The sequence below is a fragment of the Canis lupus genome, chromosome X (genome assembly GCF_011100685.1).
Source record: "Canis lupus familiaris isolate Mischka breed German Shepherd chromosome X, alternate assembly UU_Cfam_GSD_1.0, whole genome shotgun sequence".
Lineage (NCBI taxonomy): Eukaryota > Metazoa > Chordata > Mammalia > Carnivora > Canidae > Canis > Canis lupus.
The window spans coordinates 65213816-65238315 of NC_049260.1; the positions used below are offsets into that span (position 1 = coordinate 65213816).

The 24500-nt window shown below is 37.2% G+C and overlaps 1 protein-coding gene across 3 annotated transcripts in view; it reads right to left on the bottom strand.

Annotated features, from left to right (window-relative positions):
- RPS6KA6 (ribosomal protein S6 kinase A6) overlaps positions 1–24500 on the bottom strand; it is a 195533-nt gene that overhangs the window by 114100 nt on the left and 56933 nt on the right. For all 3 annotated transcript variants that reach the window (XM_038587788.1, XM_038587789.1, XM_038587790.1), the window contains exon 3: positions 5459–5575. In XM_038587788.1, the coding sequence (XP_038443716.1) occupies positions 5459–5575 (117 nt within the window). The remainder of the gene's footprint in view (positions 1–5458; positions 5576–24500) is intronic.

The window sequence follows — 24500 nt, forward strand, 5'->3', positions numbered from 1 at the left end:
CTCCCTTCCCCTATGATCCTCTACACTGTTCCTTATATTCCACACATGAGTAAAACCATATGATAATTCTTCTCTGATGAGTATTTTTGCTCAGTGTAATATCCTCCAGTTTCATCCACATTGATGTAAATGGAAAATATTTATTCTTTCTAATGGCTAAGTAGTATTCCATTGTATATATACATACAACATCTTTACCCATTTGTCTGTTCATGGACATCTTAGCTCTTTCCACAGTCTGGTTATTGTAGACATTGCTGCTATAAAAATTGGGGTGTAGGTGCCCCTTCAGATCACTACATTTGTATCTTTGGGGTAAAATACCTGGTGAAATTTTATCCAAGTTGATATTTAAGCATGTATACATATGAGATATAAAAAATTAATCTCTGTTCCTCTAAAATTAACATCATAAAAATACGATGTAAAATAATTAAGAGAATATTGCACTTCTATATATTTTTAAAAATACAGGTATGCAGAATGCACATGCCTTCCCTATACGTCAGTTTTATAAGCACTTGCCCCACACAGAATCTATTAAAAGCTCCCTATACTTTTACTCTCCCCAGCACAAATATTCAAGTCCTATCTCCTTATTTTCATATACTTCTTATAGCAAATTACTGTCAAACTATAATCTACCTTAGTTTTTACTGTGTCTTGAGAAAAATTTCTCTGTATTTCACGTTACATCCTTTACCATGTAGACATCAGGTTACTTTAAGACAATGTCAATTTTATGTCCACTAATACTGCTTTTATAAGTGTATACACTAGACGTTCAATAAATATTTTTTTTCTTTTAAATGATTCAGGTCACGATAGGGCAGGGCAAGATGGCAGAGGAGTAGGAGTCCTCAACTCACTTGGTCCCATCAACTTACCTAGATAACATTCAAATCATCCTGAACACCTATAAATTCGACCTGAGATTTAAAGACAGAATAGCCAAAACCCTACAGAGAGAAGGGTTTTCACTTCTAACAAGGTAGGAAAGTGGGGAAAAAAAAAAGAATGAAGTGGGGGAGGGGCACTGCCAAGGAGCCAGGGTAAAGCCAGTTGGTGAAACCTTCAGGTACAGGAAAGCCCAGCCCCAGAGAAGTGGGAACATTGAAAATCCACAGCGGATTCTTCCCAAATGGAAAAGCACTTAGCTGGGAAATCAAGCAGAATCACAGGAGGGGCAGTGAAGCCTCCAGTTTCCCAGAGTCACTAATAGAAGAAGTGCACCCAGAGGAAGGCGCATCACAAACTGTGGACTGATCTCTGTAAGGGCTAGAGCATGCAGCCAGCAGGGAATTTGGAAGAAGCTGGTTGGTTAGGTGGGCGGATCTGGATGGAGGTGTTTGCGCCCTACTGCCTTCAGGAGCCAGGACTCCCCAGAGCACGATTCCAGCGGCACAGGGTGCCATATTCCAGGGATCTAAGTGGACAAAGCCAAGGATCCCGCACTCCCTCTGGGACAGGCAGAGGTGGGGAGGGCACAGGCCAGGGAGGACTCTCCTTCCACTGGGCACCCTGCAAGCTGTGCAGATCAGCACACCCTCACCTGACCCAGGAGCATCTAGGCCAGTGTGGACTGGGAGACTGCATTAGTTACTAGTAGGGAACTGATTACAGAGCTGGAAATCCAGCCACCACCAATGTTGTTTTTACTTCTTGTTTCACCTTGTACCTTTGTTGACAGAACACATCAACAAGAGAAAAAAGAAGAACCATATCATCTTCTCAATAGATGCAGAGAAAGCCTTTGAGAAACTACAGCATCCATTCCTGATCAAAACTCTTCAGAGAGTAGGGATAGAAGGAACATTCCTCAGCATCTTAAAAGCCATGTTCAAAAAGCCCACAGCAAATATCATTCTTAATGGGGAAAAACTGAGAGCCTTTCCCCTAAAATCAGGAATACAAAAGGGATGTCCACTCTCACCACTGCTATTCAACATAGTACTAGAAGTCCTGGCCTCAGCAACCAGACAACAAAAAAGAAATTAAAGCCATTCAAATGGGCAAAGAAGAATTCAAACTCTCCCTCTTCACTGATGACATGAGAATGTTCATAGAAAACCCAAAAGACTCCACCCCAAGATTGCTAGAACTCATACAGCAATTTGGCAGTGTGGCAGGATACAAAATCAATGCCAAGAAATCAGTGGCATTTTTATACACTAAAAATGAGACTGAAGAAAGAGAAATTAAGGAGTCAATCCCATTGACTATTGCACCCAAAAGCATAAGATACCTAGGAACAAACCTAACCAAAGAGGTAAAGGATCTATACCCTAAAAACTACGGAACACTTCTGAAAGAAATAGAGAAAGACACAAAGAGATGGAAAAATATCCCATGCTCATGGATTGGCAGAATTAATATTGTGAAAATGTCCATGCTACCAAGGGCAATTTACACATTTAATTCAATCCCTATCAAAATACCATGGACTTTCTTCAGAGAGTTGGAACAAATCATCTTAAGATTTGTGTGGAATCAGAAAAGACCTCGAATAGCCAGGGGAACGTTGAAAAAGAAAACCAGAGCCGGAGGCATCATAAACCCGGATTTCAAGTTGTACTACAAAGCTGTGATCATCAAGACAGTGTGGTACTGGCACTAAAACAGACACATTGATCAATGGAACAGAGTAGAGAACCCAGAAATGGGCCCTCAATGTGGAGGCCGAGAAAATTAAGGCCATTCCACTTTAAGTTCAGCATTATCACAAGTACAGCCATCCCAGGCCCCTGTGAATAAGAGCTGAAATTTACAGCTTAATGCCCTTGAAAGTCCCATATTAGAATGAGAACAGAGCTCAATGCCCTTGAAAGCCCCATATCAGAATGTAAACAGAACTTGAGAAATTCCTCAACCACTTCTGGAGGTCCCCTAGACCAGCCCATAAAACTAAGCTGAAACCCACCTCGGAGTCCAAGTCCCTGCTCCACTGTGTCGGGTATACTTGGACCCAAGCTCGAGCTTGTAAATAAACCCTCGTGGATTTGCATTGGTGTCGGCTTTTTGGTGGTTTCTTGGATACCTAATCTTGGGCACAACACTCAACTCTATGGCCAACTAAAATTTGACAAAGCAGGAAAGACTATCCACTGGAAAAAAAGACAGTCTCTTCAATAAATGGTGCTGGGAAAATTGGACAGCCACATGCAGAAGAATGAAACTAGACCATTCATTCTCTTACACTATACATAGAGATAAACTCAAAATGGATGAAAGATCTAAATGTGAGACAAGATTCCATCAAAATCCTAGAGGAGAACACAGGCAACACTCTTTTTGAACTCGGCCACAGCAACTTCTTGCAAGATACATCTATGAAGGCAAGGGAAACAAAAGCAAAAATGAACGATTGGGAATTCATAAAGATAAAAAGCTTCTGCACAGCAAAAGAAACAGTCAACAAAACTCAATGACAACCTACAGAATGGGACAAGATATTTTCAAATCAGATAAAGGGCTAGTATCCAAGAGCTATAAAGAATTTATTAGACTCAACACCCAAGAAAAAAGCAATCTAATCATGAAATGGTCAAAAGACATGAACAGTAATTTCGCCAAGGAAGACATAGACATAGCCGACAAACGCATGAGAAAATGCTCCACATCACTGGCCATCAGGGAAATACAAATCAAACCACAATGAGATACCACCTCACACCAGTAAGAATGGTGAAAACTTACAAGACGGGAAACAACAAATGTTGGAGAGGATGTGGAAGAAGGGGATGTTGGTGGGAATGTGAACTGGTGCAGCCACTCTGGAAAACTGTGTGGAGGTTCCTCAAAGAGTTAAAAATAGAGCTACCCCTATGACCCAGCAATTGCTCTACTGGGGATTTACCCAAAAGATACAGATGCAGTGAAAAGCTGAGACACCTGCACCCCAATGTTTATAGCTGCAATGTCCACAATAGCCAAACTGTGGAAGGAGCTTCAATGTCCATTGAAAGGTGAATGGATAAAGAAGATGTGGTATATGTATACAATGGATTATTACTCAGCCATTAGAAACAACAAATACCCACCATTTGCTTCAATGTGGATGGAACTGGAGGGTATTATGCTGAGTGAAGTAAGTCAATTGGAGAAGGACAAACATATGGTTTCACTTCTACGGGGAATATAAAAAATAGTCAAAGGGATTATAGGGGAAAAGAGAGAAAATGAGTGGGAAAAATCAGAAAGGGTGACAGAGCATGAAAGACTCGTATCTCTGGGAAATGAACAAGTGGTAGTGGAAGGGGAAGTGGGTGGGGGAATGGGGTAACTGGGTATCGGGCCCTGACGGGGGCACTGGACATGATGAGGACTGGGTGTTATACTATATGTTGGCTAATTGAATTCCAATAAAAAATATACAATAAAGGGATGCCTGGGTGGCTCAGCGGTAGAGCATCTGCTTTTGGCTCAGGGTGTGATTCTGAGATATGGGATCGAATCCCACATCGAGCTCCTGCAGAGAGCCTGCTTCTCCCTCTGCCTGTGTCTCTGCCTCTGTCTCTCTCTCTCTCTCTCGCTCTCTCTCGCTCTCTCATGAATAAATAAATAAATTATTTAAAAATATATATACAAAAAATGATTCAGGTCATAAAAGTCACTGCTCAGTTGCCCTACTTTTCTCCCTTTAAACTAAATCTCAGTCACCTCAAATTAGTAGTTTCTCCTTATCTTTCTCCCATTAAATTGTTGCTATTGTTTCCTTAAAGGCTGTTATCTATTGTTGTGTGTATAGTAACTTTCAACTTTCACTTCTTAGATGTTAGATGTACAAAAGTCAAGAACCAGACCTACAAACTTCTAAGAATCATACCATTAAGCACTTAATAAACAGATTTAATAATTAATTTCATTATTTTGATAATGGAATTAATCATGAATTTCTCAGTGTTTCTATCTTGAAACTTAAGCTCCTTAGAGCTTAGGAGTTTCACATCATCCATACGTCACCCAGTCCCTATCCCTGCTGTAAGGTACACACACTTCTTTAATGATAATAGGTGAATTCATGCACTCATATATGAATTGGTGTATAATTATTACTTTTGTGATAGGGCTAAGAAATATAGATAAATATAGATAAAATAAAATATAGCTAAAATCACTCAGAAAGAACAAGCTGTGGATTATGCCAGCATTTTTAAAAGGAAAACGTTTTTTAAAAAATCAAACTACTTTGACATAGGCAACTAATAAACAGCATGTTCTATTTTGTTCCAAAGAAATGAGTGAGCCCACAGTACCGGAAAACATTGTTTATTATAGATAAATATCAAGAAATAGAACTAAAAGTACCACAGAAATAAAAGGAGTAAAATTAGAGAGTTAACTTTATGTGTATTCTTTTACAAATTTATAAATGGCACATTTTCCAAATTTCTATGTGTACACTTTTTCTGTTAAATGTTTAAAAGAGAAAAAAAATGTGGAATAAGGCATTTATTACCTTTCCAAAGGATCCCTGACCAAGCACCTTGAGCAACTCGAACTGTGCAGGATCTGCCTTCTCATATCCTTCCTTAACATGATGAGTAATAGGGATTTCTTTAACAACTCCTTCATCCTGTAAAAAAAAAATCTAAACAATTCTCAAAACTAGTTGCAACATCTAATGATTAGCTCCATTTAGATCCAGAAATCACACCAGAAAATAACTGACTATCCAACTCCTTCACCTTAGCACAGAGTTTTATGGGCTACTGGTATATTTCAATTCCCTATTTTCTCACACAGAGATCAACCACCACCACCACCTCTATTATATAATTACACATAAACATAAGCACATAAAATCTATGCTTCAGGTTTCCCTTCCAACTAGTAGTGATAGAAGAAAAAAATCAACAACTAATAATAGTTTTAAGACCCTCACTGGAGGGGTGCCTGACTGGCCCAGTCAGTTGAGCATTCTCAAATTCTGGTCTGGATACCAAGAATATTCTCAGTCAAGTCATGCATTTATTGATTGATTAATAAATATTGACTATGGTCAAAGTGGGCATAAGCATAATCCCAAGTAAACCAGACTCCTTCGCAGCTAAAATAACTTCCATGTTACACAATTAGTCAAACATTCACTCTGTCATGAGGGTAGGAGAGTAATTTTAGCTTTAGGTATCAGTAACCACTAATCAGCCAGAAATGAAGAATCAGCTCTAAAAGTATGTCTATGGCTGTTTGCTATACATCAAGATGGTATTTCAACAGACTTGTAAGTGGCTATGAGAGTTAATTTCCCCCAAAAAGTCAAAAACTGTTTTTAGGGATGCCTGGGTGGCTCAGTGGTTGAGGGTCTGCCTCTGGCTTAGGGTGTGATCCCAGTCCCTGGATCGAGTCCCACATCGTGTTCCCTGCAAGGAGCCTGCTTCTCCCTCTGGTCTGTGTCTCTGCCTCTCACTGTATGTCTCTCATGAATAAATAAATAAAATCTTTTAAGAAAAACTTTTTAATGCAAATACATATGCTTTGCAGCTACCATTCTATATGGTTTATCTATATGCACCTTTGCAATAGAATATGTGTATACCAAAAGCAACATCAGACTGTATACTCTAAATATTATGGTTAACTGAGTTTTCACTACATACCAGGAATGTACTACTGGTCTTTAGAGCATATAATAAAAACATGTATTAGGATTCTTCTCCACCTGAAAGAACACTGGTAGAAGAGTCAGTAGACTAAGATTTGCTCCTAGCTCTGCCATGCATAAGACAAGTGGCCTTAGCCAAATCACAAACTACTCTACTTCACTGTTCTCACATGACAAACAGGTTACATTACATGGGTCTTTAAGGTTCCCCATAGGTCTGTGATTCTATGTTGAACACAATACAGCATTTTTATGCCTAAGTATTTTAGTATCTGACATTTAAGACCATCATTATAAACATGGGTCATAATGACATTAGTTTTTAAAAAATGTTCAGAGCTAGGAAACAACTGTACTGTACTAGTTACTGTCACCAAGGAAACAATTATACTCTAGTTAGTTTCACCAAAGCTAAGAATGTCTTCTAAATTAAAGTGTCTGCCCAATGTCTCTTTTCTTAATTAAAATCCAGATGCCAAAAAAAATAAAAAATAAAAAAAAATAAAATAAAATCCAGATGCCCAGCCTTTAAAAATGTAATATGTCTTTCATTTTTTGGCAGCATTACCATAAAAAGTTTCCAACATGAGAAATGCTACTAGATTAGAAAAAGATCACTTTTCCCAGGGGATAGCCACCATAAAATATTGTTACTGTGTGTCCTAATAAATCACATTGTCTTTCTCTTTCACTAGACTGTGAGCTTCCTGAATGCAGATATTATCACATTCATCTCTGCATTCCTAAGGCTTTGCATAATACTTGTTTGATTTTATGGAAGCAGACAGCCACGGAAATCCACACAATTTCATAACTAGAGAATGAAGAAAAAGTTGTTTTAATTTATATGGATAGATAGTATTATATACAATATATATTTTAATATATAATATTTATTATATTTCGTGTATAGTTGACACACAATGTTACATTACTTTCAGGTACACAAGGTATTGGTTCAACCATTCTATATGATATCCTATGCTCACTACAAGTATAACTACTGTCACCATACAATGCTATTACTTTACCATTGACTATACTTCTTAATGCTGTAGCTCCTATTCCCATGACTTACTCATTCCTCAACTGGAAGCCTGTATCTCCCACTTCACTTCACTCATTTTACCCATCCTCCAGCTTCCCTCCCCTCTGGCAATCATCAGCTTATTCTCACTTGTAAAAAGAAAGATTTTCAAGATAAATAGTAAAAAAAACACGTAAAATTATTTTTAAATGTCTTTAAGAAAAACTGAAAATAGGTATCCAGAGTTAATTTTTTAAAAGATTTTAATTTATTTATTCATGAGAAACACACACACACACAGAGAGAGAGAGAGAGAGGCAGGGACACAGAGGGAGAAGCAAGCTCCATGCAGGGAGCTCAATGCCGGACTCAGTCCCGGGTCTCCAGGATCATGCCCTGGGCTGAAGGCAGGAGCTAAACCTGTGAGCCACCCAGGCTTCCCCCAGAGTTAATTTTTTAATATACAAAGGAAATAAGGAAATATGAAATTCATCCTATATAATGGAATTGTGTCAGTTTTGAACAGAACTGATTTTATATCTAAATTTAATGAAATAAGCATTTTTTCTTCAGAGTGTGAGGAATATAAATAAACATTTTTCAAGATTATCCATGGTCAGTACTTTTATTACACTGTGTTGTACTCAATATAAATGAAAGGCACAATGACTCCAGAATCTGTACTTTTTAAAAAATGCTGACATTAACTTACTGATTGGCCATCTGTCTTCTCTAATAAACACACATATGTTCCTAAGCAAACAACTACTATGTACTATGTTACTAAATTATAGCTAGGTTGCATTTAAGTAAAGAGTAGCTTATAATTCCTTAGCTGCAAATAAAAATCACTAGTAAAATAAATATTTATTTAATACACATGTTTGAGTTCCATCCTCAAAGATTATGGTTCAGTAGAACTAGAGTGAGACCTAGTATTTTTTAAAACCTCCCAGATGATTCTGATACATGCTCAGTATTGAAAAGTAGTATTTAGGTGCTTCTAAGATACAGGTACATAGATATATAAATATAGATAGTCATACACATATATACACACATACATACACATGGTTACTTATTATACAAGTGTTTTATAATTTGCATGTGCTACCTCTTTTTTTACTGTCAAATTCTCTGATACTCTCTATGTCATCATTTCCAATATTCATCTTTCTTATTTCATCTCCTCCCCAACCCATTCTTGTCTACTGCCTAACATTTCTTAGCATCTCCAAGGCTATATTTATTGATGTTTAATACTAAAACATTATTTTTGTGTCATCTGTAGCCCTCTTTCCTTCTTCTACTTCACTTTCTTCTGGTTCTGCACCATTCCAAAAATCTTGAGACTTGTAGTGTTCTAGCCTGAAATAAGGTAGTAATGTACCTATCAACAATCCATTTGTTTTCTCCTAAGAGTGAATCATCTTCAAATACTTTTCTCTATCCTGGTATAATAAAGTCATGATGTATTACATAATCTTCCCATACACACAGCCTTTTATCTTTAATTACTCACTCATTCAGAAAAATCAACAACATTCATGGAGCACATGCTATGTATCATACACTGTGCTACCTACTTGGGATACAGAGATAAAATGTAGACTTGAGGATAACAAATTTTGTCAGATATGTCACATCCCTTAATGAAACAAAAAGATATACAGTATGTTATGGGCTGAATCGTTTCCCCTCAAAATTCATGTGCTGAAGTCTTAACCCCCAGTACCTCAGAATGTGACTATTTGGAGACAGGGTGTTAAAAAAATAAGGTCATTAGGATGAACCCTTATCAAATATGACTAGTGTTCCTTTAAGAAGAGAAGATTAAAAAAAAAAAAGAAGAGAAGATTAAGACATAGACACACACAGAAGAAAAAGCATATAAAAGCACAGGGAGAAGACTGACATCTATAAGCCAAGGAAACAGACCTCAGAAGAAATTAACTTTGCCAACAATTTGCTCTTGAACTTCTAGCCTCCAGAATTGTGAGAAAATATATTTGTTGTATAAGTTACTTGGTCTGTGATACTTAGTTATGGCAGCCCTAACAAACTTATACATAGTACCTAATCATAGTTGATATCTGTAAAGAAAGCTAATAGTGTGAAATTAAGATTTAATAACTTTGAAATAGGAACCACTGTTCTTTCCAAAACAACATGACAAATCTCAGGCGAGAATGAAGGTGAGTTAGTTTTTTGTTGGAATATCATAGTAATTGTTAATAAATACAAAAATTATGAAGGCTCAATCACAACCAAAACAGTATGTTCTGACCTCTACAATCTGTGATCATCTTTTTAATTCAAGGAGCCAACAATGCTGTTAATACTGGAAAAATATACTGATAGAATATAAAACAAAATGCAAAGTACACTACTGCCCCAATCTTTTGACAACTGACTTGAAATCACCTGTTAATGAGAAAAAGAAACTGAAGACAATTTATTAGGAAATCATACTATATGATATTATTATGACTGCTTCCTATAAGCATAGATACCTCCAGAAAACAGGTCAAAACAAGAGGGATGGACCAAGAGAGTATAATGCTAAGAGAAGTAAGTCAGAGAAAGACAAATATCATATGATTCACCCATATGTGGAATTTAAGAAACAAAATAAATGAGTAAAGGGGGAAAAAAGAAAGAGATATGCCAATAAACAGACTCTTAATTATTAAGAACAAACTGATGGTTATCAGAGGGAAGGTGGTAGGGGATAGGTGAAATAGATGATGGACATAGAGTGTACTTGTCATGATGAGCAAGGGGTGATGTATGGAATTGTTAAGTCACTATATTGTACACCTGAACCTAATATAACACTGCATGTTAACTATACTGGAATTAAAACTAAAAAGTGAAAATAAAGAAGACAGATTTTTACAGCATTATTTTATGGGTTTTATACATTATTGCAATATCCATCTGTTCAAATATTTGCTATATTTCTGGGTAGATAGGACAGTTTGATCACCGAGAAATTCCAAAAGCATTTAGTTATAGATTTATTAAAATGTACATGCAGAGATCTGGGAAAGCAGCTTGATGTACTCTTCACATGCAGTGAATAATCCAGGGTCAAGGAAAACCAAGCTAAGTATCAGCTTACTTTGAAAGAAGGCTAACAGTAATAATAATGTAAATGTCAAAACACCACCAGGGTGAACGAAACACCTCAAATAATGTACTTATTGGAAAGTAATTACAGAATATTTAGGCTAGGAAAATAGTATAAATTTGTATTGACTGAAAACCAAACAAGGGTGGCAAACTAGTTCCCTCTTGGCTTGGATTACTCTATTTACTAGGATCAGCTCTTTAGTTCCCTCATCTATAAAATGGCAATAAAATTTGCCCTATCTATTTCAGACCTGCATGACAGAGTCAGCTGAGAACTGAGAAAAACACAGTATGTCTATAAAATTGAAGTTATTGAATTGTTTATTCTATTTATCTTTGCATTGCTTCTGGCATAGCATACAACTGCACCTACTATTGACTAGGCATCAATATTTAGATGAACAGTAATTGTTTATCAAAGAGTTTTGCATATCTATAGTACAAGGGTTTGAAATTATTTTTCTTTTTTTTTTTTTATGAAATTATTTTTCTATTGCAAAACTTTTCCCTTTATCATATTAGCTGTAGTTTTTTATAGTGCATTATATTTTTTTCAAGTTTTTCTTTAAATTCTAGTTAGTCAACACATATTGTAATAACGGTTTCAGGAATAGAATTTAATTATTCATCACTTACATATAACACCAAGTGCTGATCACGAGTACCCTTCTTAATAACCAACTATTTAGCCCATTCCCCAGCCCACCTGTCTTCATCAATCCGCAGTTTGCTTTCTCTAGTTAAGTCTCTTATGGCGTGCCTCCCTGTTTTTTTCTTCTACTTCTATTTCATCTGTTTTGTTTCTTAAATTCCACGTGTGAGTGAAATCATATGATATTTTTTTTATTTTTTTTATATGATATTTATCTTTCTTTGTTTTCACTTAGCATAATACACTCTACCACCATCCAAATCACAGCAAATGGCAAGTATCGTTCATTTTATAGCTGACATCCTCTTTATCTATCATCAGTTGATGGACACACAGGATCTTTCCATAACTTACCTATTGTTCACAATGCTGCTATAAAAATCAGGATACACGTGCCCCATTGAAATAGTATTTTTGTATCCATTGCATAAATACCTATTAGTGTGATTGCTGGTCTAGTGGCAGTTATATTTTTAACTTTTTGAGGAACCACCATGCTATTTTCCAGAGTGGCTACACCACTTTGCAATCCCACCAACAGTATGAAAGGGTTTCCCTTTCTACATATTCTCACCAAAATTTGTTTCCTATATTATTAATTTTAGCCATTCTGACAGGGATAAGTTGGTATCTCGTTGTTTTGATTTGTCTTTCCGTGATGATGACTGATGCTGAGCATCGTTTCATGTGTTATTAGCCATCTGTAGTCTTCTTTGGAAAAAAGTCTATTAATGTGTACTGCCCATTTCTTAACTGGATTATTTGCTTTTTGGGTGTTGAGTGTGATAATGTCTTTACAGATTTTGGATAACGCTTTATCAGATATGTCATTTGCAAATATCTTCCCCAATTCTGCAGGTGGCCTTTTAGTTTTGTTGATTGTTTCTTTCACTGTGCCGAAGTTTTATTGTGATGAAGCCCCAATAGTTCATTTTTTTAAGATTTATTTATTTATTTATTTATTTATTTATTTATTTATTTATTTATGATAGACAAAGGGAGAGAGAGAGAGAGGCAGAGACACAGAAGGAGGGAGAAGCAGGTTCCAGGCTGGGATCCCAACGTGGGACTCGATCCCAGAACTACAGGATCACGCCCTGGGCCAAAGGCAGGCGCTAAACCACTGAGCCACCCAGGGATCCCCCCAATAGTTCATTTTTTTAAATCAATAGTTCATTTTCGCTTTTGTTTCCCTTGCCTCAAGAGAATGTCCAGTAAGAAGTCTTTGTAGCCAATGTCAAAGTGGTTACTACCTGTGTTATTCTTCAGGATTTTTATGGTTTCCTGTCTCAGATTTAGGTCTTTCAACCATTTTGAATTTATTTTTGTGTATGGTATAAGAAAGTGGCCCAGATTCATTCTTCTGCATGGGGCCATCCAGTTTTCGCAATGTCATTTGCTGAAAAGACTGTCATTTTTCCATTGGATATTTTTTCCCAGTTTGTTGAACATGAATTGGTATCATTGTGGGTCCACTTCTGGGTTCTGTATTCTGTTCCATTGATCTATGTGTCTGTTTTTGTGCCATTACCATACTGTCTTCATGACTACAGTTTTGTAATATAGCTTTAAATCCAGAATTGTGTTTCCTCCAGCTTCACTTTACTTTTTCAAGATTGTTATGGCCACTTGAGGTCTTTTGTGGTTTCATACAAATGTTAATATTGTTCTAGATCTGTGAAAAATGGTGGTATTTTGAAAAGACTGCATTAAATATGTAGATTGATTTGGGTAGTAAAAACCTTTTAAAAAGGTTTATTCTTCCAATGAATAAGGCTAGAGTGTCTTTTCATTTCTTCGTGTCATCTTCAAATTCTTTCATCAGGGTTTTATAGTATTCAGAATGCCTTTCTTTTACCTCCTTGGTTAGGTTTATTCCTTGGTATCTTATGCTTTTTGGTTCAATTGTAAATGGGAATCGATTCCTTGATTTTTCTTTCTGCTTCTTCATTATTAGTGTAGAGAAAGGCAAATGTACTTGATTTTGTATCCTGTGATTTTGTTGAATTCATAAATCAGTTCTAACAATTTTTAAAAAATTTATTTTTATTGGTGTTCAATTTGCCAACATATAGAATAACACCCAGTGCTCATCCCATCAAGTGCCCACAAGAGTGCCCGACACACAGTCACCCCCACCCCCCCGCCCAACTCCCCTTCCACCACCCCTAGTTCGTTTCCCAGAGTTACAAGTCTTTAATTTTCTCTCTCCCTTTCTGATATTTCCCATTCATTTTTCTCCTTTCTCCTTTATTCCCTTTCACTATTTTTTATATTCCCCAAATGAATGAGAACATATATTGTTTGTCCTTCTCCAATTGACTTATTTCACTCAGCATAATACACTCCAGTTACATCCACCTCAAAGAAAAGGGTGGGATTTTGTCATTTCTAATGGCTGAGCAATATTCCATTGTATACATATACCACATCTTCTTTATCCATTCATCTTTCGATGGACACCGAGGCTCCTTCCACAGTTTGGCTCTTGTGGACATAGCTGCTTTAAACATTGGGGTGCAGGTGTCCGGCGTTTCACTGCATCTGTATCCTTGGGGTAAAACCACAGCAGTGCAATTGCTGGGTCATAGGGCAGGTCTATGTTTAACTCTTTGAGGAACCTCCACACAGTTTTCCAGAGTGGCTGCACCAGTTCACCTTCCCACCAACAGTGTAAGAGGGTTTCCTTTTCTCCAAATCCTCTCCAACATTTGTGGTTTCCTGCCTTGTTAATTTTCCCCATTCTCACTGGTGTGAGGTGGTATCTCATTGTGGTTTTGATTTGCATTTCTCTGATAGCAAGTGATGCAGAGCATTTTCTCATGTGCTTGTTGGCCATGTCGATGTCGTCCTCTGTGAGATTTCTGTTCATATCTTTTGCCCATTTCAGGATTGGATTGCTTGTTTCTTTGCTGTTGAGTATAATAGGTTCTTTATAGATCTTGGAAACTAGCCCTTTATCTGACAGGTCATTTGCAAATATCTTCTCCCATTCTGTAGGTTGTCTTTTAGTTTTATTAACTGTATCCTTTGCTGTGCAAAAGCTTCTTGACTTGATGAAATCCCAATAGTTCATTTTTGCTTTTGTTTCTTTTGCCTTCTTGGATGTATCTTGCAAGAAGTTGCTGTGGCCAAGTTCAAAAAGGGTGTTGCCTGTGTTCTCCTCTAGGATTTTGATGGAATCTTGTCTCACATTTAGATCTTTCATCCATTTTGATTTTATCCTTGTGTATGGTGAAAGTGGTGTAGTTTCATTCTTTCTTCTGCATGTGGATGTCCAATTTTCCCAGCACCATTTATTGAAGAGACTGTCTTTTTCCCAGTGGAGAGTCTTTCCTCCTTTGTCGAATATTAGTTCACCATAAAGTTGAGGGTCCACTTCTGGATTCTCTATTCTGTCCCAATAATCTAGATGTCTGTTTTTCTGCCAGTACCACGCTGTCTTGATGACCACAGCATTGTAGTACAACCTGAAATCTGGCATTGTGATGCCCCCGGCTATGGTTTTCTTTTTTTTAAATTCCCCTGGCTATTCGAGGTCTTTCTTGATTCCACACAAATCTTAAAATTATTTGTTCCAACTCTCTGAAGAAAGTCCATGGTATTTTCATAGGGATTGCATTAAAAGGGTAAATTGCCCTGGGTAACATTGACATTTTCACTATATTAATTCTTCCCATCCATGAGCGAGGAATATTTTTCCATCTCTTTGTGTCTTTCTCAATTTCTTTCAGAAGTGTTCTATATAGTTTTTAGGGTATAGATCCTTCACCTCTTTGGTTAGGTTTATTCCTAGGTATCTTATGCTTTTGGGTGCAAATGTAAATGGGATTGACTCCTTAATTTCTCTTTCTTCAGTCTCATTGTTAGTGTAGAGAAATGCCACTGACGTCGGGGCATTGTCTTTGTATCCAGTCACACTGCCAAATTGCTGTATGAGTTCTAGCAATCTTGGGGTGGAGGCTTTTGGATTTTCTATTCAGAATATCATGTCATCGACAAGGAGGGAGAGTTTGACTTATTCTTTGCCAATTTCAATGCCTTTAATGTCTTTTTGCTGTCTGATTGCTGAGGCTAGGACTTCCAGTACTATGTTGAATAGCAGTGGTGAGAGTGGACATCCCTGTCTTGTTCCTGATCTTAGGGGAAAGACTCCCAGTGCTTCCCCATTGAGAATGTTATTTGCTGTGGGCTTTTCGTAGATGACTTTTAAGATGTTGAGGAAAGTTCCCTCTATCCCTAAACTCTGAAGAGTTTTGATCAGGAATGGATGCTGTATTTTGTCAAATGCTTTCTCTGCATCTAATGAGAGGATCATATGGTTCTTGATTTTTCTCTTGCTGATATGATGAATCACATTGATTGTTTTACAAGTGTTGAACCAGCCTTGAGTCCGGGGATAAATCCTACTTGGTCTTGGTGAATAATTTTCTTAATGTACTGTTGATTCCTATTGGCTAGTATCTTGTTGAGAATTTTTGCATCCATGTTCATCAGGGATATTGGTCTGTAATTCTCCTTTTTGGTGGGGTCTTTGTCTGGTTTTGGAATTAAGGTGATGCTGGCCTCATAGAACGAATTTGGAAGTACTCCATCTCTTTCTATCTTTCCAAACAGCTTTAGTAGAATAGGTATGGTTTCTTCTTTAAACGTTTGATAGAATTCCCCTGGTAAGCCATCTGGCCCTGGACTTTTGTGTCTTGGGAGGTTTTTGATGACTGCTTCAATTTCCTCCCTGATTATTGGCCTGTTCAGGTTTTCTATTTCTTCCTGTTCCAGTTTTGTTAGTTTGTGGCTTTCCAGGAATGCGTCCATTTCTTCTAGATTGCCTAATTTATTGGCGTATAGCTGTCATAATATGTTTTTAAAATCATTTGTATTTCCTTGGTGTTGGTAGTGATCTCTCCTTTCTCATTCATGATTTTATTAATTTGAGTCTTCTCTCTCTTCTTTTTAATAAGGCTGGCTAATGGTTTATCTATCTTATTAATTCTTTCAAAGAACCAACTCCTGGTTTTGGTGATCTGTTCCACAGTTCTTCGGGTCTCGATTTCGTTGAGTTCTGCTCGAATTTTAATTAAGTCTCTTCTTCTGCTGGGTGTAGGGTACATCTGCTGTTTTTTCTCTAGCTCCTTTATGTGTAAGGTTAGCTTTTGTATTTGAGTTCTTTCCAGTTTTTTTTTTAATTTTTTATTTATTTATGATAGTCACACAGAGAGAGAGAGAGGCAGAGACACAGGCAGAGGGAGAGGCAGGCTCCATGCACCGGGAGCCCGACGTGGGATTCGATCCCGGGTCTCCAGGATCGCGCCCTGGGCCAAAGGCAGGCGCCAAACCGCTGCGCCTCCCAGGGATCCCTCTTTCCAGTTTTTGAATGGATGCTTGTATTCCGATGTATTTCCTCCTTAGTACTGCTTTTGCTGCATCCCAAAGATTTTGAACAGTTGTATCTTCATTCTCATTAGTTTCCATGAATCTTTTATATTCTTCCTTAATTTCCTGGTTGACCCTTTCATCTTTTAGCAGGATGGTCCTTAACCTCCACGTGTTTGAGATCCTTCCAAACTTCTTGTTGTGATTTAGTTCTAATTTCAAGGCATTATGGTCTGAGAATATGCAGGGGACGATCCCAATCTTTTGTATCGTTTCAGACCCGATTTGTGACTCAGTATTGGTCTATTCGGGAGAAAGTTCCATGTGCACTTGAGAAGAATGTGTAGTGAGTGGAGTTTGGATGTAAGTTCTGTAGATATCTGTGAAATCTATCTGGTCCAGTGTATCATTTAAAGCTCTCGTTGCTTTGGAGATGTTGTGCTTAGAGGACCTATCGAGGGTAGAAAGAGCTAGATTGAAGTCACCAAGTATAAGTGTATTATTATCTAAGTATTTCTTCACTTTGGTTATTAATTGGTTTAAATATTTGGCAGCTCCCACATTCGGGGCATATATATTGAGGATTGTTAAGTCCTCTTCTTGGATAGATCTTTTAAGTATGATATAGTGTCCCTCTTCATCACTCACTACAGTCTTCGGGAAAAATTTTAGTTTATCTGATATAAGGATGGCTACCCCTGCTTTCTTTTGAGGACCATTTGAATGGTAAATGGTTCTCCAACCTTTTATTTTCAGGCTGTAGGTGTCCTTATGTCTAAAATGAGTCTCTTGTAGGCAGTAAATAGATGGGTCCTGCTTTTTTATCCAGTCTGAAACTCTGCGCCTTTTAATTGGGTCATAAAGTCCATTTACATTCAGAGTTACTATTGAAAGATATGAGTTTGGTGTTATCATGATACCTATTCAGTCCCTGTTTTTGTGGATTGTTCCAATGTACATCTTATTAAAGAAGAATTTTAAGATTCCCCCTTATTATATCTTGCAGAGCTGATTTGGTGGTCACATATTCTTTCAGTTTTGCCTGTCTTGGAAGCTCTTTATCTCTCCTTCTATTCTGAATGAGAGCCTTGCTGGATAAAGTATTCTTGGCTGCATGTTTTTCTCATTTAGGACCCTAAATATATCCTGCCATCCCTTTCTGGCGCTTTTCTGTCCAGGAAGATTGGCGAATCTCCTGCTTCTCCAGGCAGGGCTTTCCTGTCTTGGGGAAACTCGACTGGGCCTTAGCCTGGCTCCTCGCGGGGCCCCTCCCTCTTGCATGCCTTTTGTTTCTTTATTTCTTTTTTCCCCCTCTTTCTACTTTGATAGAAGCGTGATCTCTTCTCACTGTAGCATTCCAGCTGTTGATTCTTTAAATCTCAGGCCAAATTCGTAGATTTTCAGGATTATTTTGTTATCTAGGTAATTTGGTGGGGACAGGTGACTTGGTGACCCTACTCTTCCGCCATCTTTCCCCTCCAGTTCTAACTATTTTTGGTATAGTCTTCAGGGTTTTCTACTTAGAGTGTCATGTCGTCTGCGATGAGTGGAAATTTGACTACTACTCTGCTGATTTGGATGCCTTTTATTTCTTTTTGTTGTCTGATTGCTGGGACTAGGACTTACAGTACTTTGTTAAGTCACAATGGTGACAGTGGAAATCCCTGTGTTGTTCCTGACCATATATATGGGCCTTTAATATATGGGTTTTATGATATTGGGGTATGTTACCAATTCCCCTACTTTGTTGAAGTTTTTCAACAACGGATGCTGTATTTTATCAATGCATTTTCTATATCTATTGAGAGGATCATATGGTTCTTGTCCTTTCTTTGATTAATGTGTTATATCACGTTGATGGATTTGTGAATACTAAACCATGCTTGAAGCCAGGTTAAACATGACCAGATCACAGTGAATATTTTTTAAAGAACTGTTGGATTTAATTTGTTAGTCTCTTGTTGAGAATTTTTGCAACCATGTACATCAGGCATCTTGGCTGATTTGTAGTGGGATCTTCGTGTAGTTTTGAAACCAAGATAATGCTAGTCTCAAAGAAATAGTTTAAAAGTTTTCCTTCCAATTCTATTTTTTTGAATAGTTGGAGAAGAAGAGTTATTAACTCTTCTTTAAATGATTGGTAGAATACTCTTGCGAACCCAAATGACCATAGACTCTTCTTTCTTGTGGGTTTTTTGATTACTGATTCAATTTCTTTTCTGGTTATGAATTTGCTCAAATTTTCTATTTTGTCCTGTTTCAATGTTGGTAGTTTATATGTTTCTAGGAATTTATCCATTTCCTCCAGGTGCCCAATTTTTGGATGCATGCTTCTTCATAATATTCTCTTATAATTGTATTTCAGTGGTGCTGGTTTTGATCGGTCCTCTTTCATTAATGATTTTATCTGGGTACTTTCTTTTTGATAAGTCTTGCTACAGGTTTATCCATTGTAGTAATTCTTTCAAAGAATAGGCTCCTAGTTACATTAATCTATGCTGCTGTTTTTTTATTCCTGTATCATGTATTTTTGCTCTAATCTTTATTATTTCCCTTCTTCTACAGGATTTAGGTTTTATACACTCTTCTTTTTCTGACTGCTTTAGGTGTACTGTTAGGTTATATACTTCAGATTATTCTTGCTTCTTGAGGTATTCCTGCATTGCTATACTATTTTTCTCGGAATACATATATTTTATCTCCTTGATTAGGTTTATTCCTAGGTTTCTTTTTTTTAATTTATTTTTATTGGTGTTCAATTTACTAACATACAGAATAACCCCCAGTGCGTGTCACCCATTCACTCCCACCCCCCGCCCTCCTCCCCTTCTATCACCCCGTTCGTTTCCCAGAGTTAGCAGTCTTTACATTCTGTCTCCCTTTCTGATATTTCCCACACATTTCTTCTCCCTTCCCTTATATTCCCTTTCACTATTATTTATATTCCCCAAATGAATGAGAACATATAATGTTTGTCCTTCTCCGACTGACTTACTTCACTCAGCATAATACCCTCCAGTTCCATCCACGTTGAAGCAAATGGTGGGTATTTGTCATTTCTAATAGCTGAGTAATATTCCATTGTATACATAAACCACATCTTCTTTATCCATTCATCTTTCGTTGGACACCGAGACTCCTTCCACAGTTTGGCTATCGTGGCCATTGCTGCTATAAACATCCAAATCACCTGTCTCCACCAAATTACCTAGAAAACCTTCAAATTATTCCTAGGTTTCTTATGGTTGTAAGTGGGATAGATTCCTTCATTTCTTTTTCTACTGCTTCATTACTTATGTACAGAAATGCAACAAATTTGAGTACCTTGATTTTATGTCCTGCAAACTTACTGAATTCTTTTATCAGTTTGAGCAATTTTTTTGGAGAATTTTGAGTTTATTTTATTTAAATATTTTATTTATTCATGAGAGAGAGGCAGAGACATAAGCAGAGAGAGAAGCAAGCTCCATGCAGGGAGCCTGATGTGGGACTTGATCCCAGGACTCCAGGATCACGCCATGGGCCAAAGGCAGACGCTCAACCACTGAGACACACAGGCATCCCGTCTTTTGAGTTTACTACAAAGTATTATGTCATCTGCAAGTAGTGAAAGTTTGACTTCTTTCTTGCCAGTTTGGATGCATTTTATTTCTTTTTGTTGTCTGATTCCTGAGGTTAGGACTTCTAGTACTGTGTTAAATAACAGAAGTGAGAGTGGACATCCCTGTTTTGTAAGTGCTGTTTTTCTCCATTAAGGATGATTTTACCTGTGGATGTTTTCATATATGGCCTTTACTATGTTGAGATATGTTCCTTCTATCCTCACTTTTTCAAGGGTTTTTATCAAAAGTGGATGCTGTACTTTGCCAAATGCTTTTTCTCCATCTATTGACAGGATCATTAAGGTTCTTATCCCTTTTTTTTTAATTTATGATAGTCACACAGAGACAAAGAGAGAGAGGCAGAGACATAGGCAGAGGGAGAAGCAGGCTCCATGCACCGGGAGCCCGATGTGGGATTCGATCCCGGGTCTCCAGGATCGCGCCCAGGGCCAAAGGCAGGCGCCAAACCGCTGCGCCACCCAGGGATCCCTCCTTTTGTTTGTTAATGTGGCATAACACGTTGATTGAATTGTGAATATGGAACCACCCTTCCAGCCCAGGAATAAATCCCACTTCATGTTGTTGAATGATTCCTTTAATGTACTGTTGAATTTAATTTGTTAGTATTTTGTTGAGAAATTTTGCAACTATGTTCATCAGAGATATTAGCCTGCTCCTTTTAGGTGGTGTCTTTGTCTCGTTTTGGAATCAAGGTAGTGCTGGCCTTATAGAATGGGTTTGGAAATTTTCCTTCCATTTCTATTTTTGAAAGTTTCAGAAGAATAGGTATTAACTCCTCTTTAAATAACTAACTGGTAGAATTCCCCTGGGAAGCCATCTGGCCATGAACTTATGCTTGGTAGATTTTTGATTAGTGATTCAGTTTCTTTGCTGGTTATTGGCCTGCTCAAGTTTTGTATTTCTCTGTTTCTTTTTTGATATTTCGTATGTTTTTGGAATTTATCTATTTCTTCATGATTGCCAAATTTGTTGGCATGTTATGTTTTATAATATTCTCTTACAATTATTTGTATTTTTCTGGTATTGGTCATGATCTCTTCTTTCTCATTTGTGATATTATTTGGGTACTTTCTCTTTTCTTTGTGATAAATCTGGCTAGGGATTCATCAATTTCATTAATTATTTCAAAGAGCCAGTCTTCCTTTTTTATTCTTTTTTTTTGTTCTTTTTTTATTGGAGTTCAATTTGCCAACATATAGCATAACACCCAGTGCTCATCCTGCCAAGTGCCCCCCTCAGTACCCATCACCCAGTCATCCCAATACCCTGCCCACCTCCCTTTCCACTACCCCTTGTTAATTTCCTAAAGTTAGGTGTCTCTCATGTTTTGTCACCCTCACTGATATTTTCACTCATTTTCTCTCCTTTCCCCTTTATTCCCTTTCACTATTTTTTATATTCCCCAAATGAATGAGAGCATACAATGTTTGTACTTTTCCCTTTGATTTATTTCACTCAGCATAACACCCTCCAGTTCCATCCACGTCGATGCAAATTGTTGGTATTTGTCGTTTCTAATGGCTGAGTAATATTCCATTGTATACATATACCACATTTTCTTTATCCATTCATCTTTCGATAGACACCAAAAGATCTAAATGTGAGACAAGAATCCATCAGAATACTAGAGGAGAACGCAGGCAACACCCTTTTGGAACTTGGCCACAGCAACTTCCTGCAAGATACACCCATAAAGGCAAGGGAAACAAAAGCAAAAATGAATTATTGGGACTTCATCAACATAAAAAGCTTCTTCACAGCAAAAGAAATAGTCAAGAAAACTAAAAGACAACCTACAGAATGGGAGAAGATATTTGCCAATGACCTATCAGATAAAGGGCTAGTGTCCAGTCTTTCTATTGTAAAAATAATCAATTTTACTAATTCTTTCAGAGAACATAGTCTCATTGATATGGTCTATATTTTTGTTTGCTTCTCTATTGTTTATTTCTGCTCTGATCTTTATTCTTCTTCTACGGATTTTAAGTTTCACTTTCTGTTGTTTTTCTACCTTTTTTAGGTATAAGGCTAGGTTGTGTATTTGACACTTTTCTTCTTGAGGGTAGGCTTGTATTACTGTATATTTCCCTCTTTTAACTGCTTTTGCTGCATCCCAAATGTGTTGGACTGTCCTGTTCTCATTTTCATTTGCTTCCATGTATTTTTATGTCTTCATTAATTTGCTGGTTAACCAATTCGTACTCCAGTAAGATGTTCTTTAACTTCCATGTTTTCATGGTCTTTCCGATCTTTTTCTTGTGGTTGACTTCTAGTTTCATAGCTTTGTGGAAATTGTTGAGGGCTGATTTGTGACCCAGTATGTGATCTATCCTGCAGAATGTTGCATGTGCACTCCAAGATACTGTGTATTCCACTGCTTTAGGATGAAATGTTCTGAATATATCCATTAAGTTGATCTGGTCCAGCATGTCCTTCAAAGCTATTATTTCCTTGATGATTTTCTGATTAGATAATCTGTCCATTGATATATGTAGGGTATTGAAGTCTCCTACTATTAATGTATTATTGTCAATGTGTTTTCTTATGTTTGTTATTCATTGATTTACATATTTCAGTGCTCCAAAGTTGGGGCATATTTACAATTGTTAGATCTTGTTAGATAACCCCTTTATATTGATATACTGCCCTTCATCTCTTGTTATGATATTTGGTTTAAAATCTAGTTTGTCTGATATAAGTATGGTTATTTTTATTTTCATTTGATGTCCATCACCATGATAAATGATTCTCCGTCCCCTCACTTTCAATCTGCAGGTGTCCTTAGGTCTAAAATGAGACTCTTTTAGGCAGCTTATAGATGGGTCTTGTTTTGTTTTGTTTTGTTTTATCCAATCTGATACCCTATAACTTTTGATTGTAGAATTTAGTTCATTTACATTGAAAGCGACTATTGATAGGAAATTAGTGCCATTGTATTGCCTGTAAAGTCAGTGTTTCTGGAGATTTCCTCTGTTCCTTTCTAGTCTTTCTTGCTTTTGGTCTTACTTTCCCACTCAAAGAGTCTCTTTTAATATTTCTTGCAGAGCTGGTTTAGTTGTTATGAACTCCTTTAGTTTTTGTCTGGAAAACTGTTTATATCGCCTTCTATTCTGAATGACAGTCTTGCTGGATAAATTATTCTTGGATGCATATTTTTCCCATTCAACATGTTGAAGATATGCCACATTTCTGTGTAGAGATCTGCTGCTAACCTCATTTTTCTTTCCTTGTAAGTTAGGGACCTCTTTTGCCTTGCTCCTTTTAGGATTTTACCTTTATCCCTATATTTTGCAAATTTAACTATGATATATCTTGATGTTGGTTTTTTTATTTTGTTGATCTTGATGGGCGTTCTCTCAACCTCCTGGATTTGGATGTCTGTTTCCTTCCCCAGATTAGGGAAGTTTTCAGCTATGATTTCCTCAAATAAATCTTCTGCCCCCTTTTTTTCCCTCTCTTCTGCTGGGACGCCTATGGTATGTATGTTATTATGCTTCATATAGTTGCTGAGCTCCCTAATTCTAGATTTATGACCCAATATTTTTTCTTTCCCTCTTCTGCTTCAGTATTTTCCACAATTTAATCTTCTTTATCACTTATTTATTCTTCTACTTGTTCCCTCCTTGTAGTCATTATATCCTGTCAGTTTCACATCTCTGTTATAGCATTTTTTATTTTAGCTGGGCTAGACTTTAGGTCTTTTATCTCTGCAGAAATGGACTCCCTGATGTCTTCTATGCTTTTCTCAAACCCACCTAGTATCTTTGTGATTCTTGTTTTAAATTCTGGTTCTGGCATGTTTATTACATCTGTTTTGATGAGATCCCTATCCATGACTTCTTGTTCTTTCTTTTGGGATGAATTCCTCCATCTTGACATTTTGTCTAGTTCTCTGTCTTCTGTGTCTTAGGAAAGCCTATTCTGTTTCCTGCTCCTAAAAGTAGTAGCTCTATGAAGAAGAGGTCCTATACTGCTCAGGGCCTCATGCTTCAGGAAATATTTCTGGTGTATTCTGTGTGCACTCTACTATTGTGTTTTGGCTGCTCTTTCCCTCAAGTCATTGCCCTACAGAGTTTCTCTTTGTCT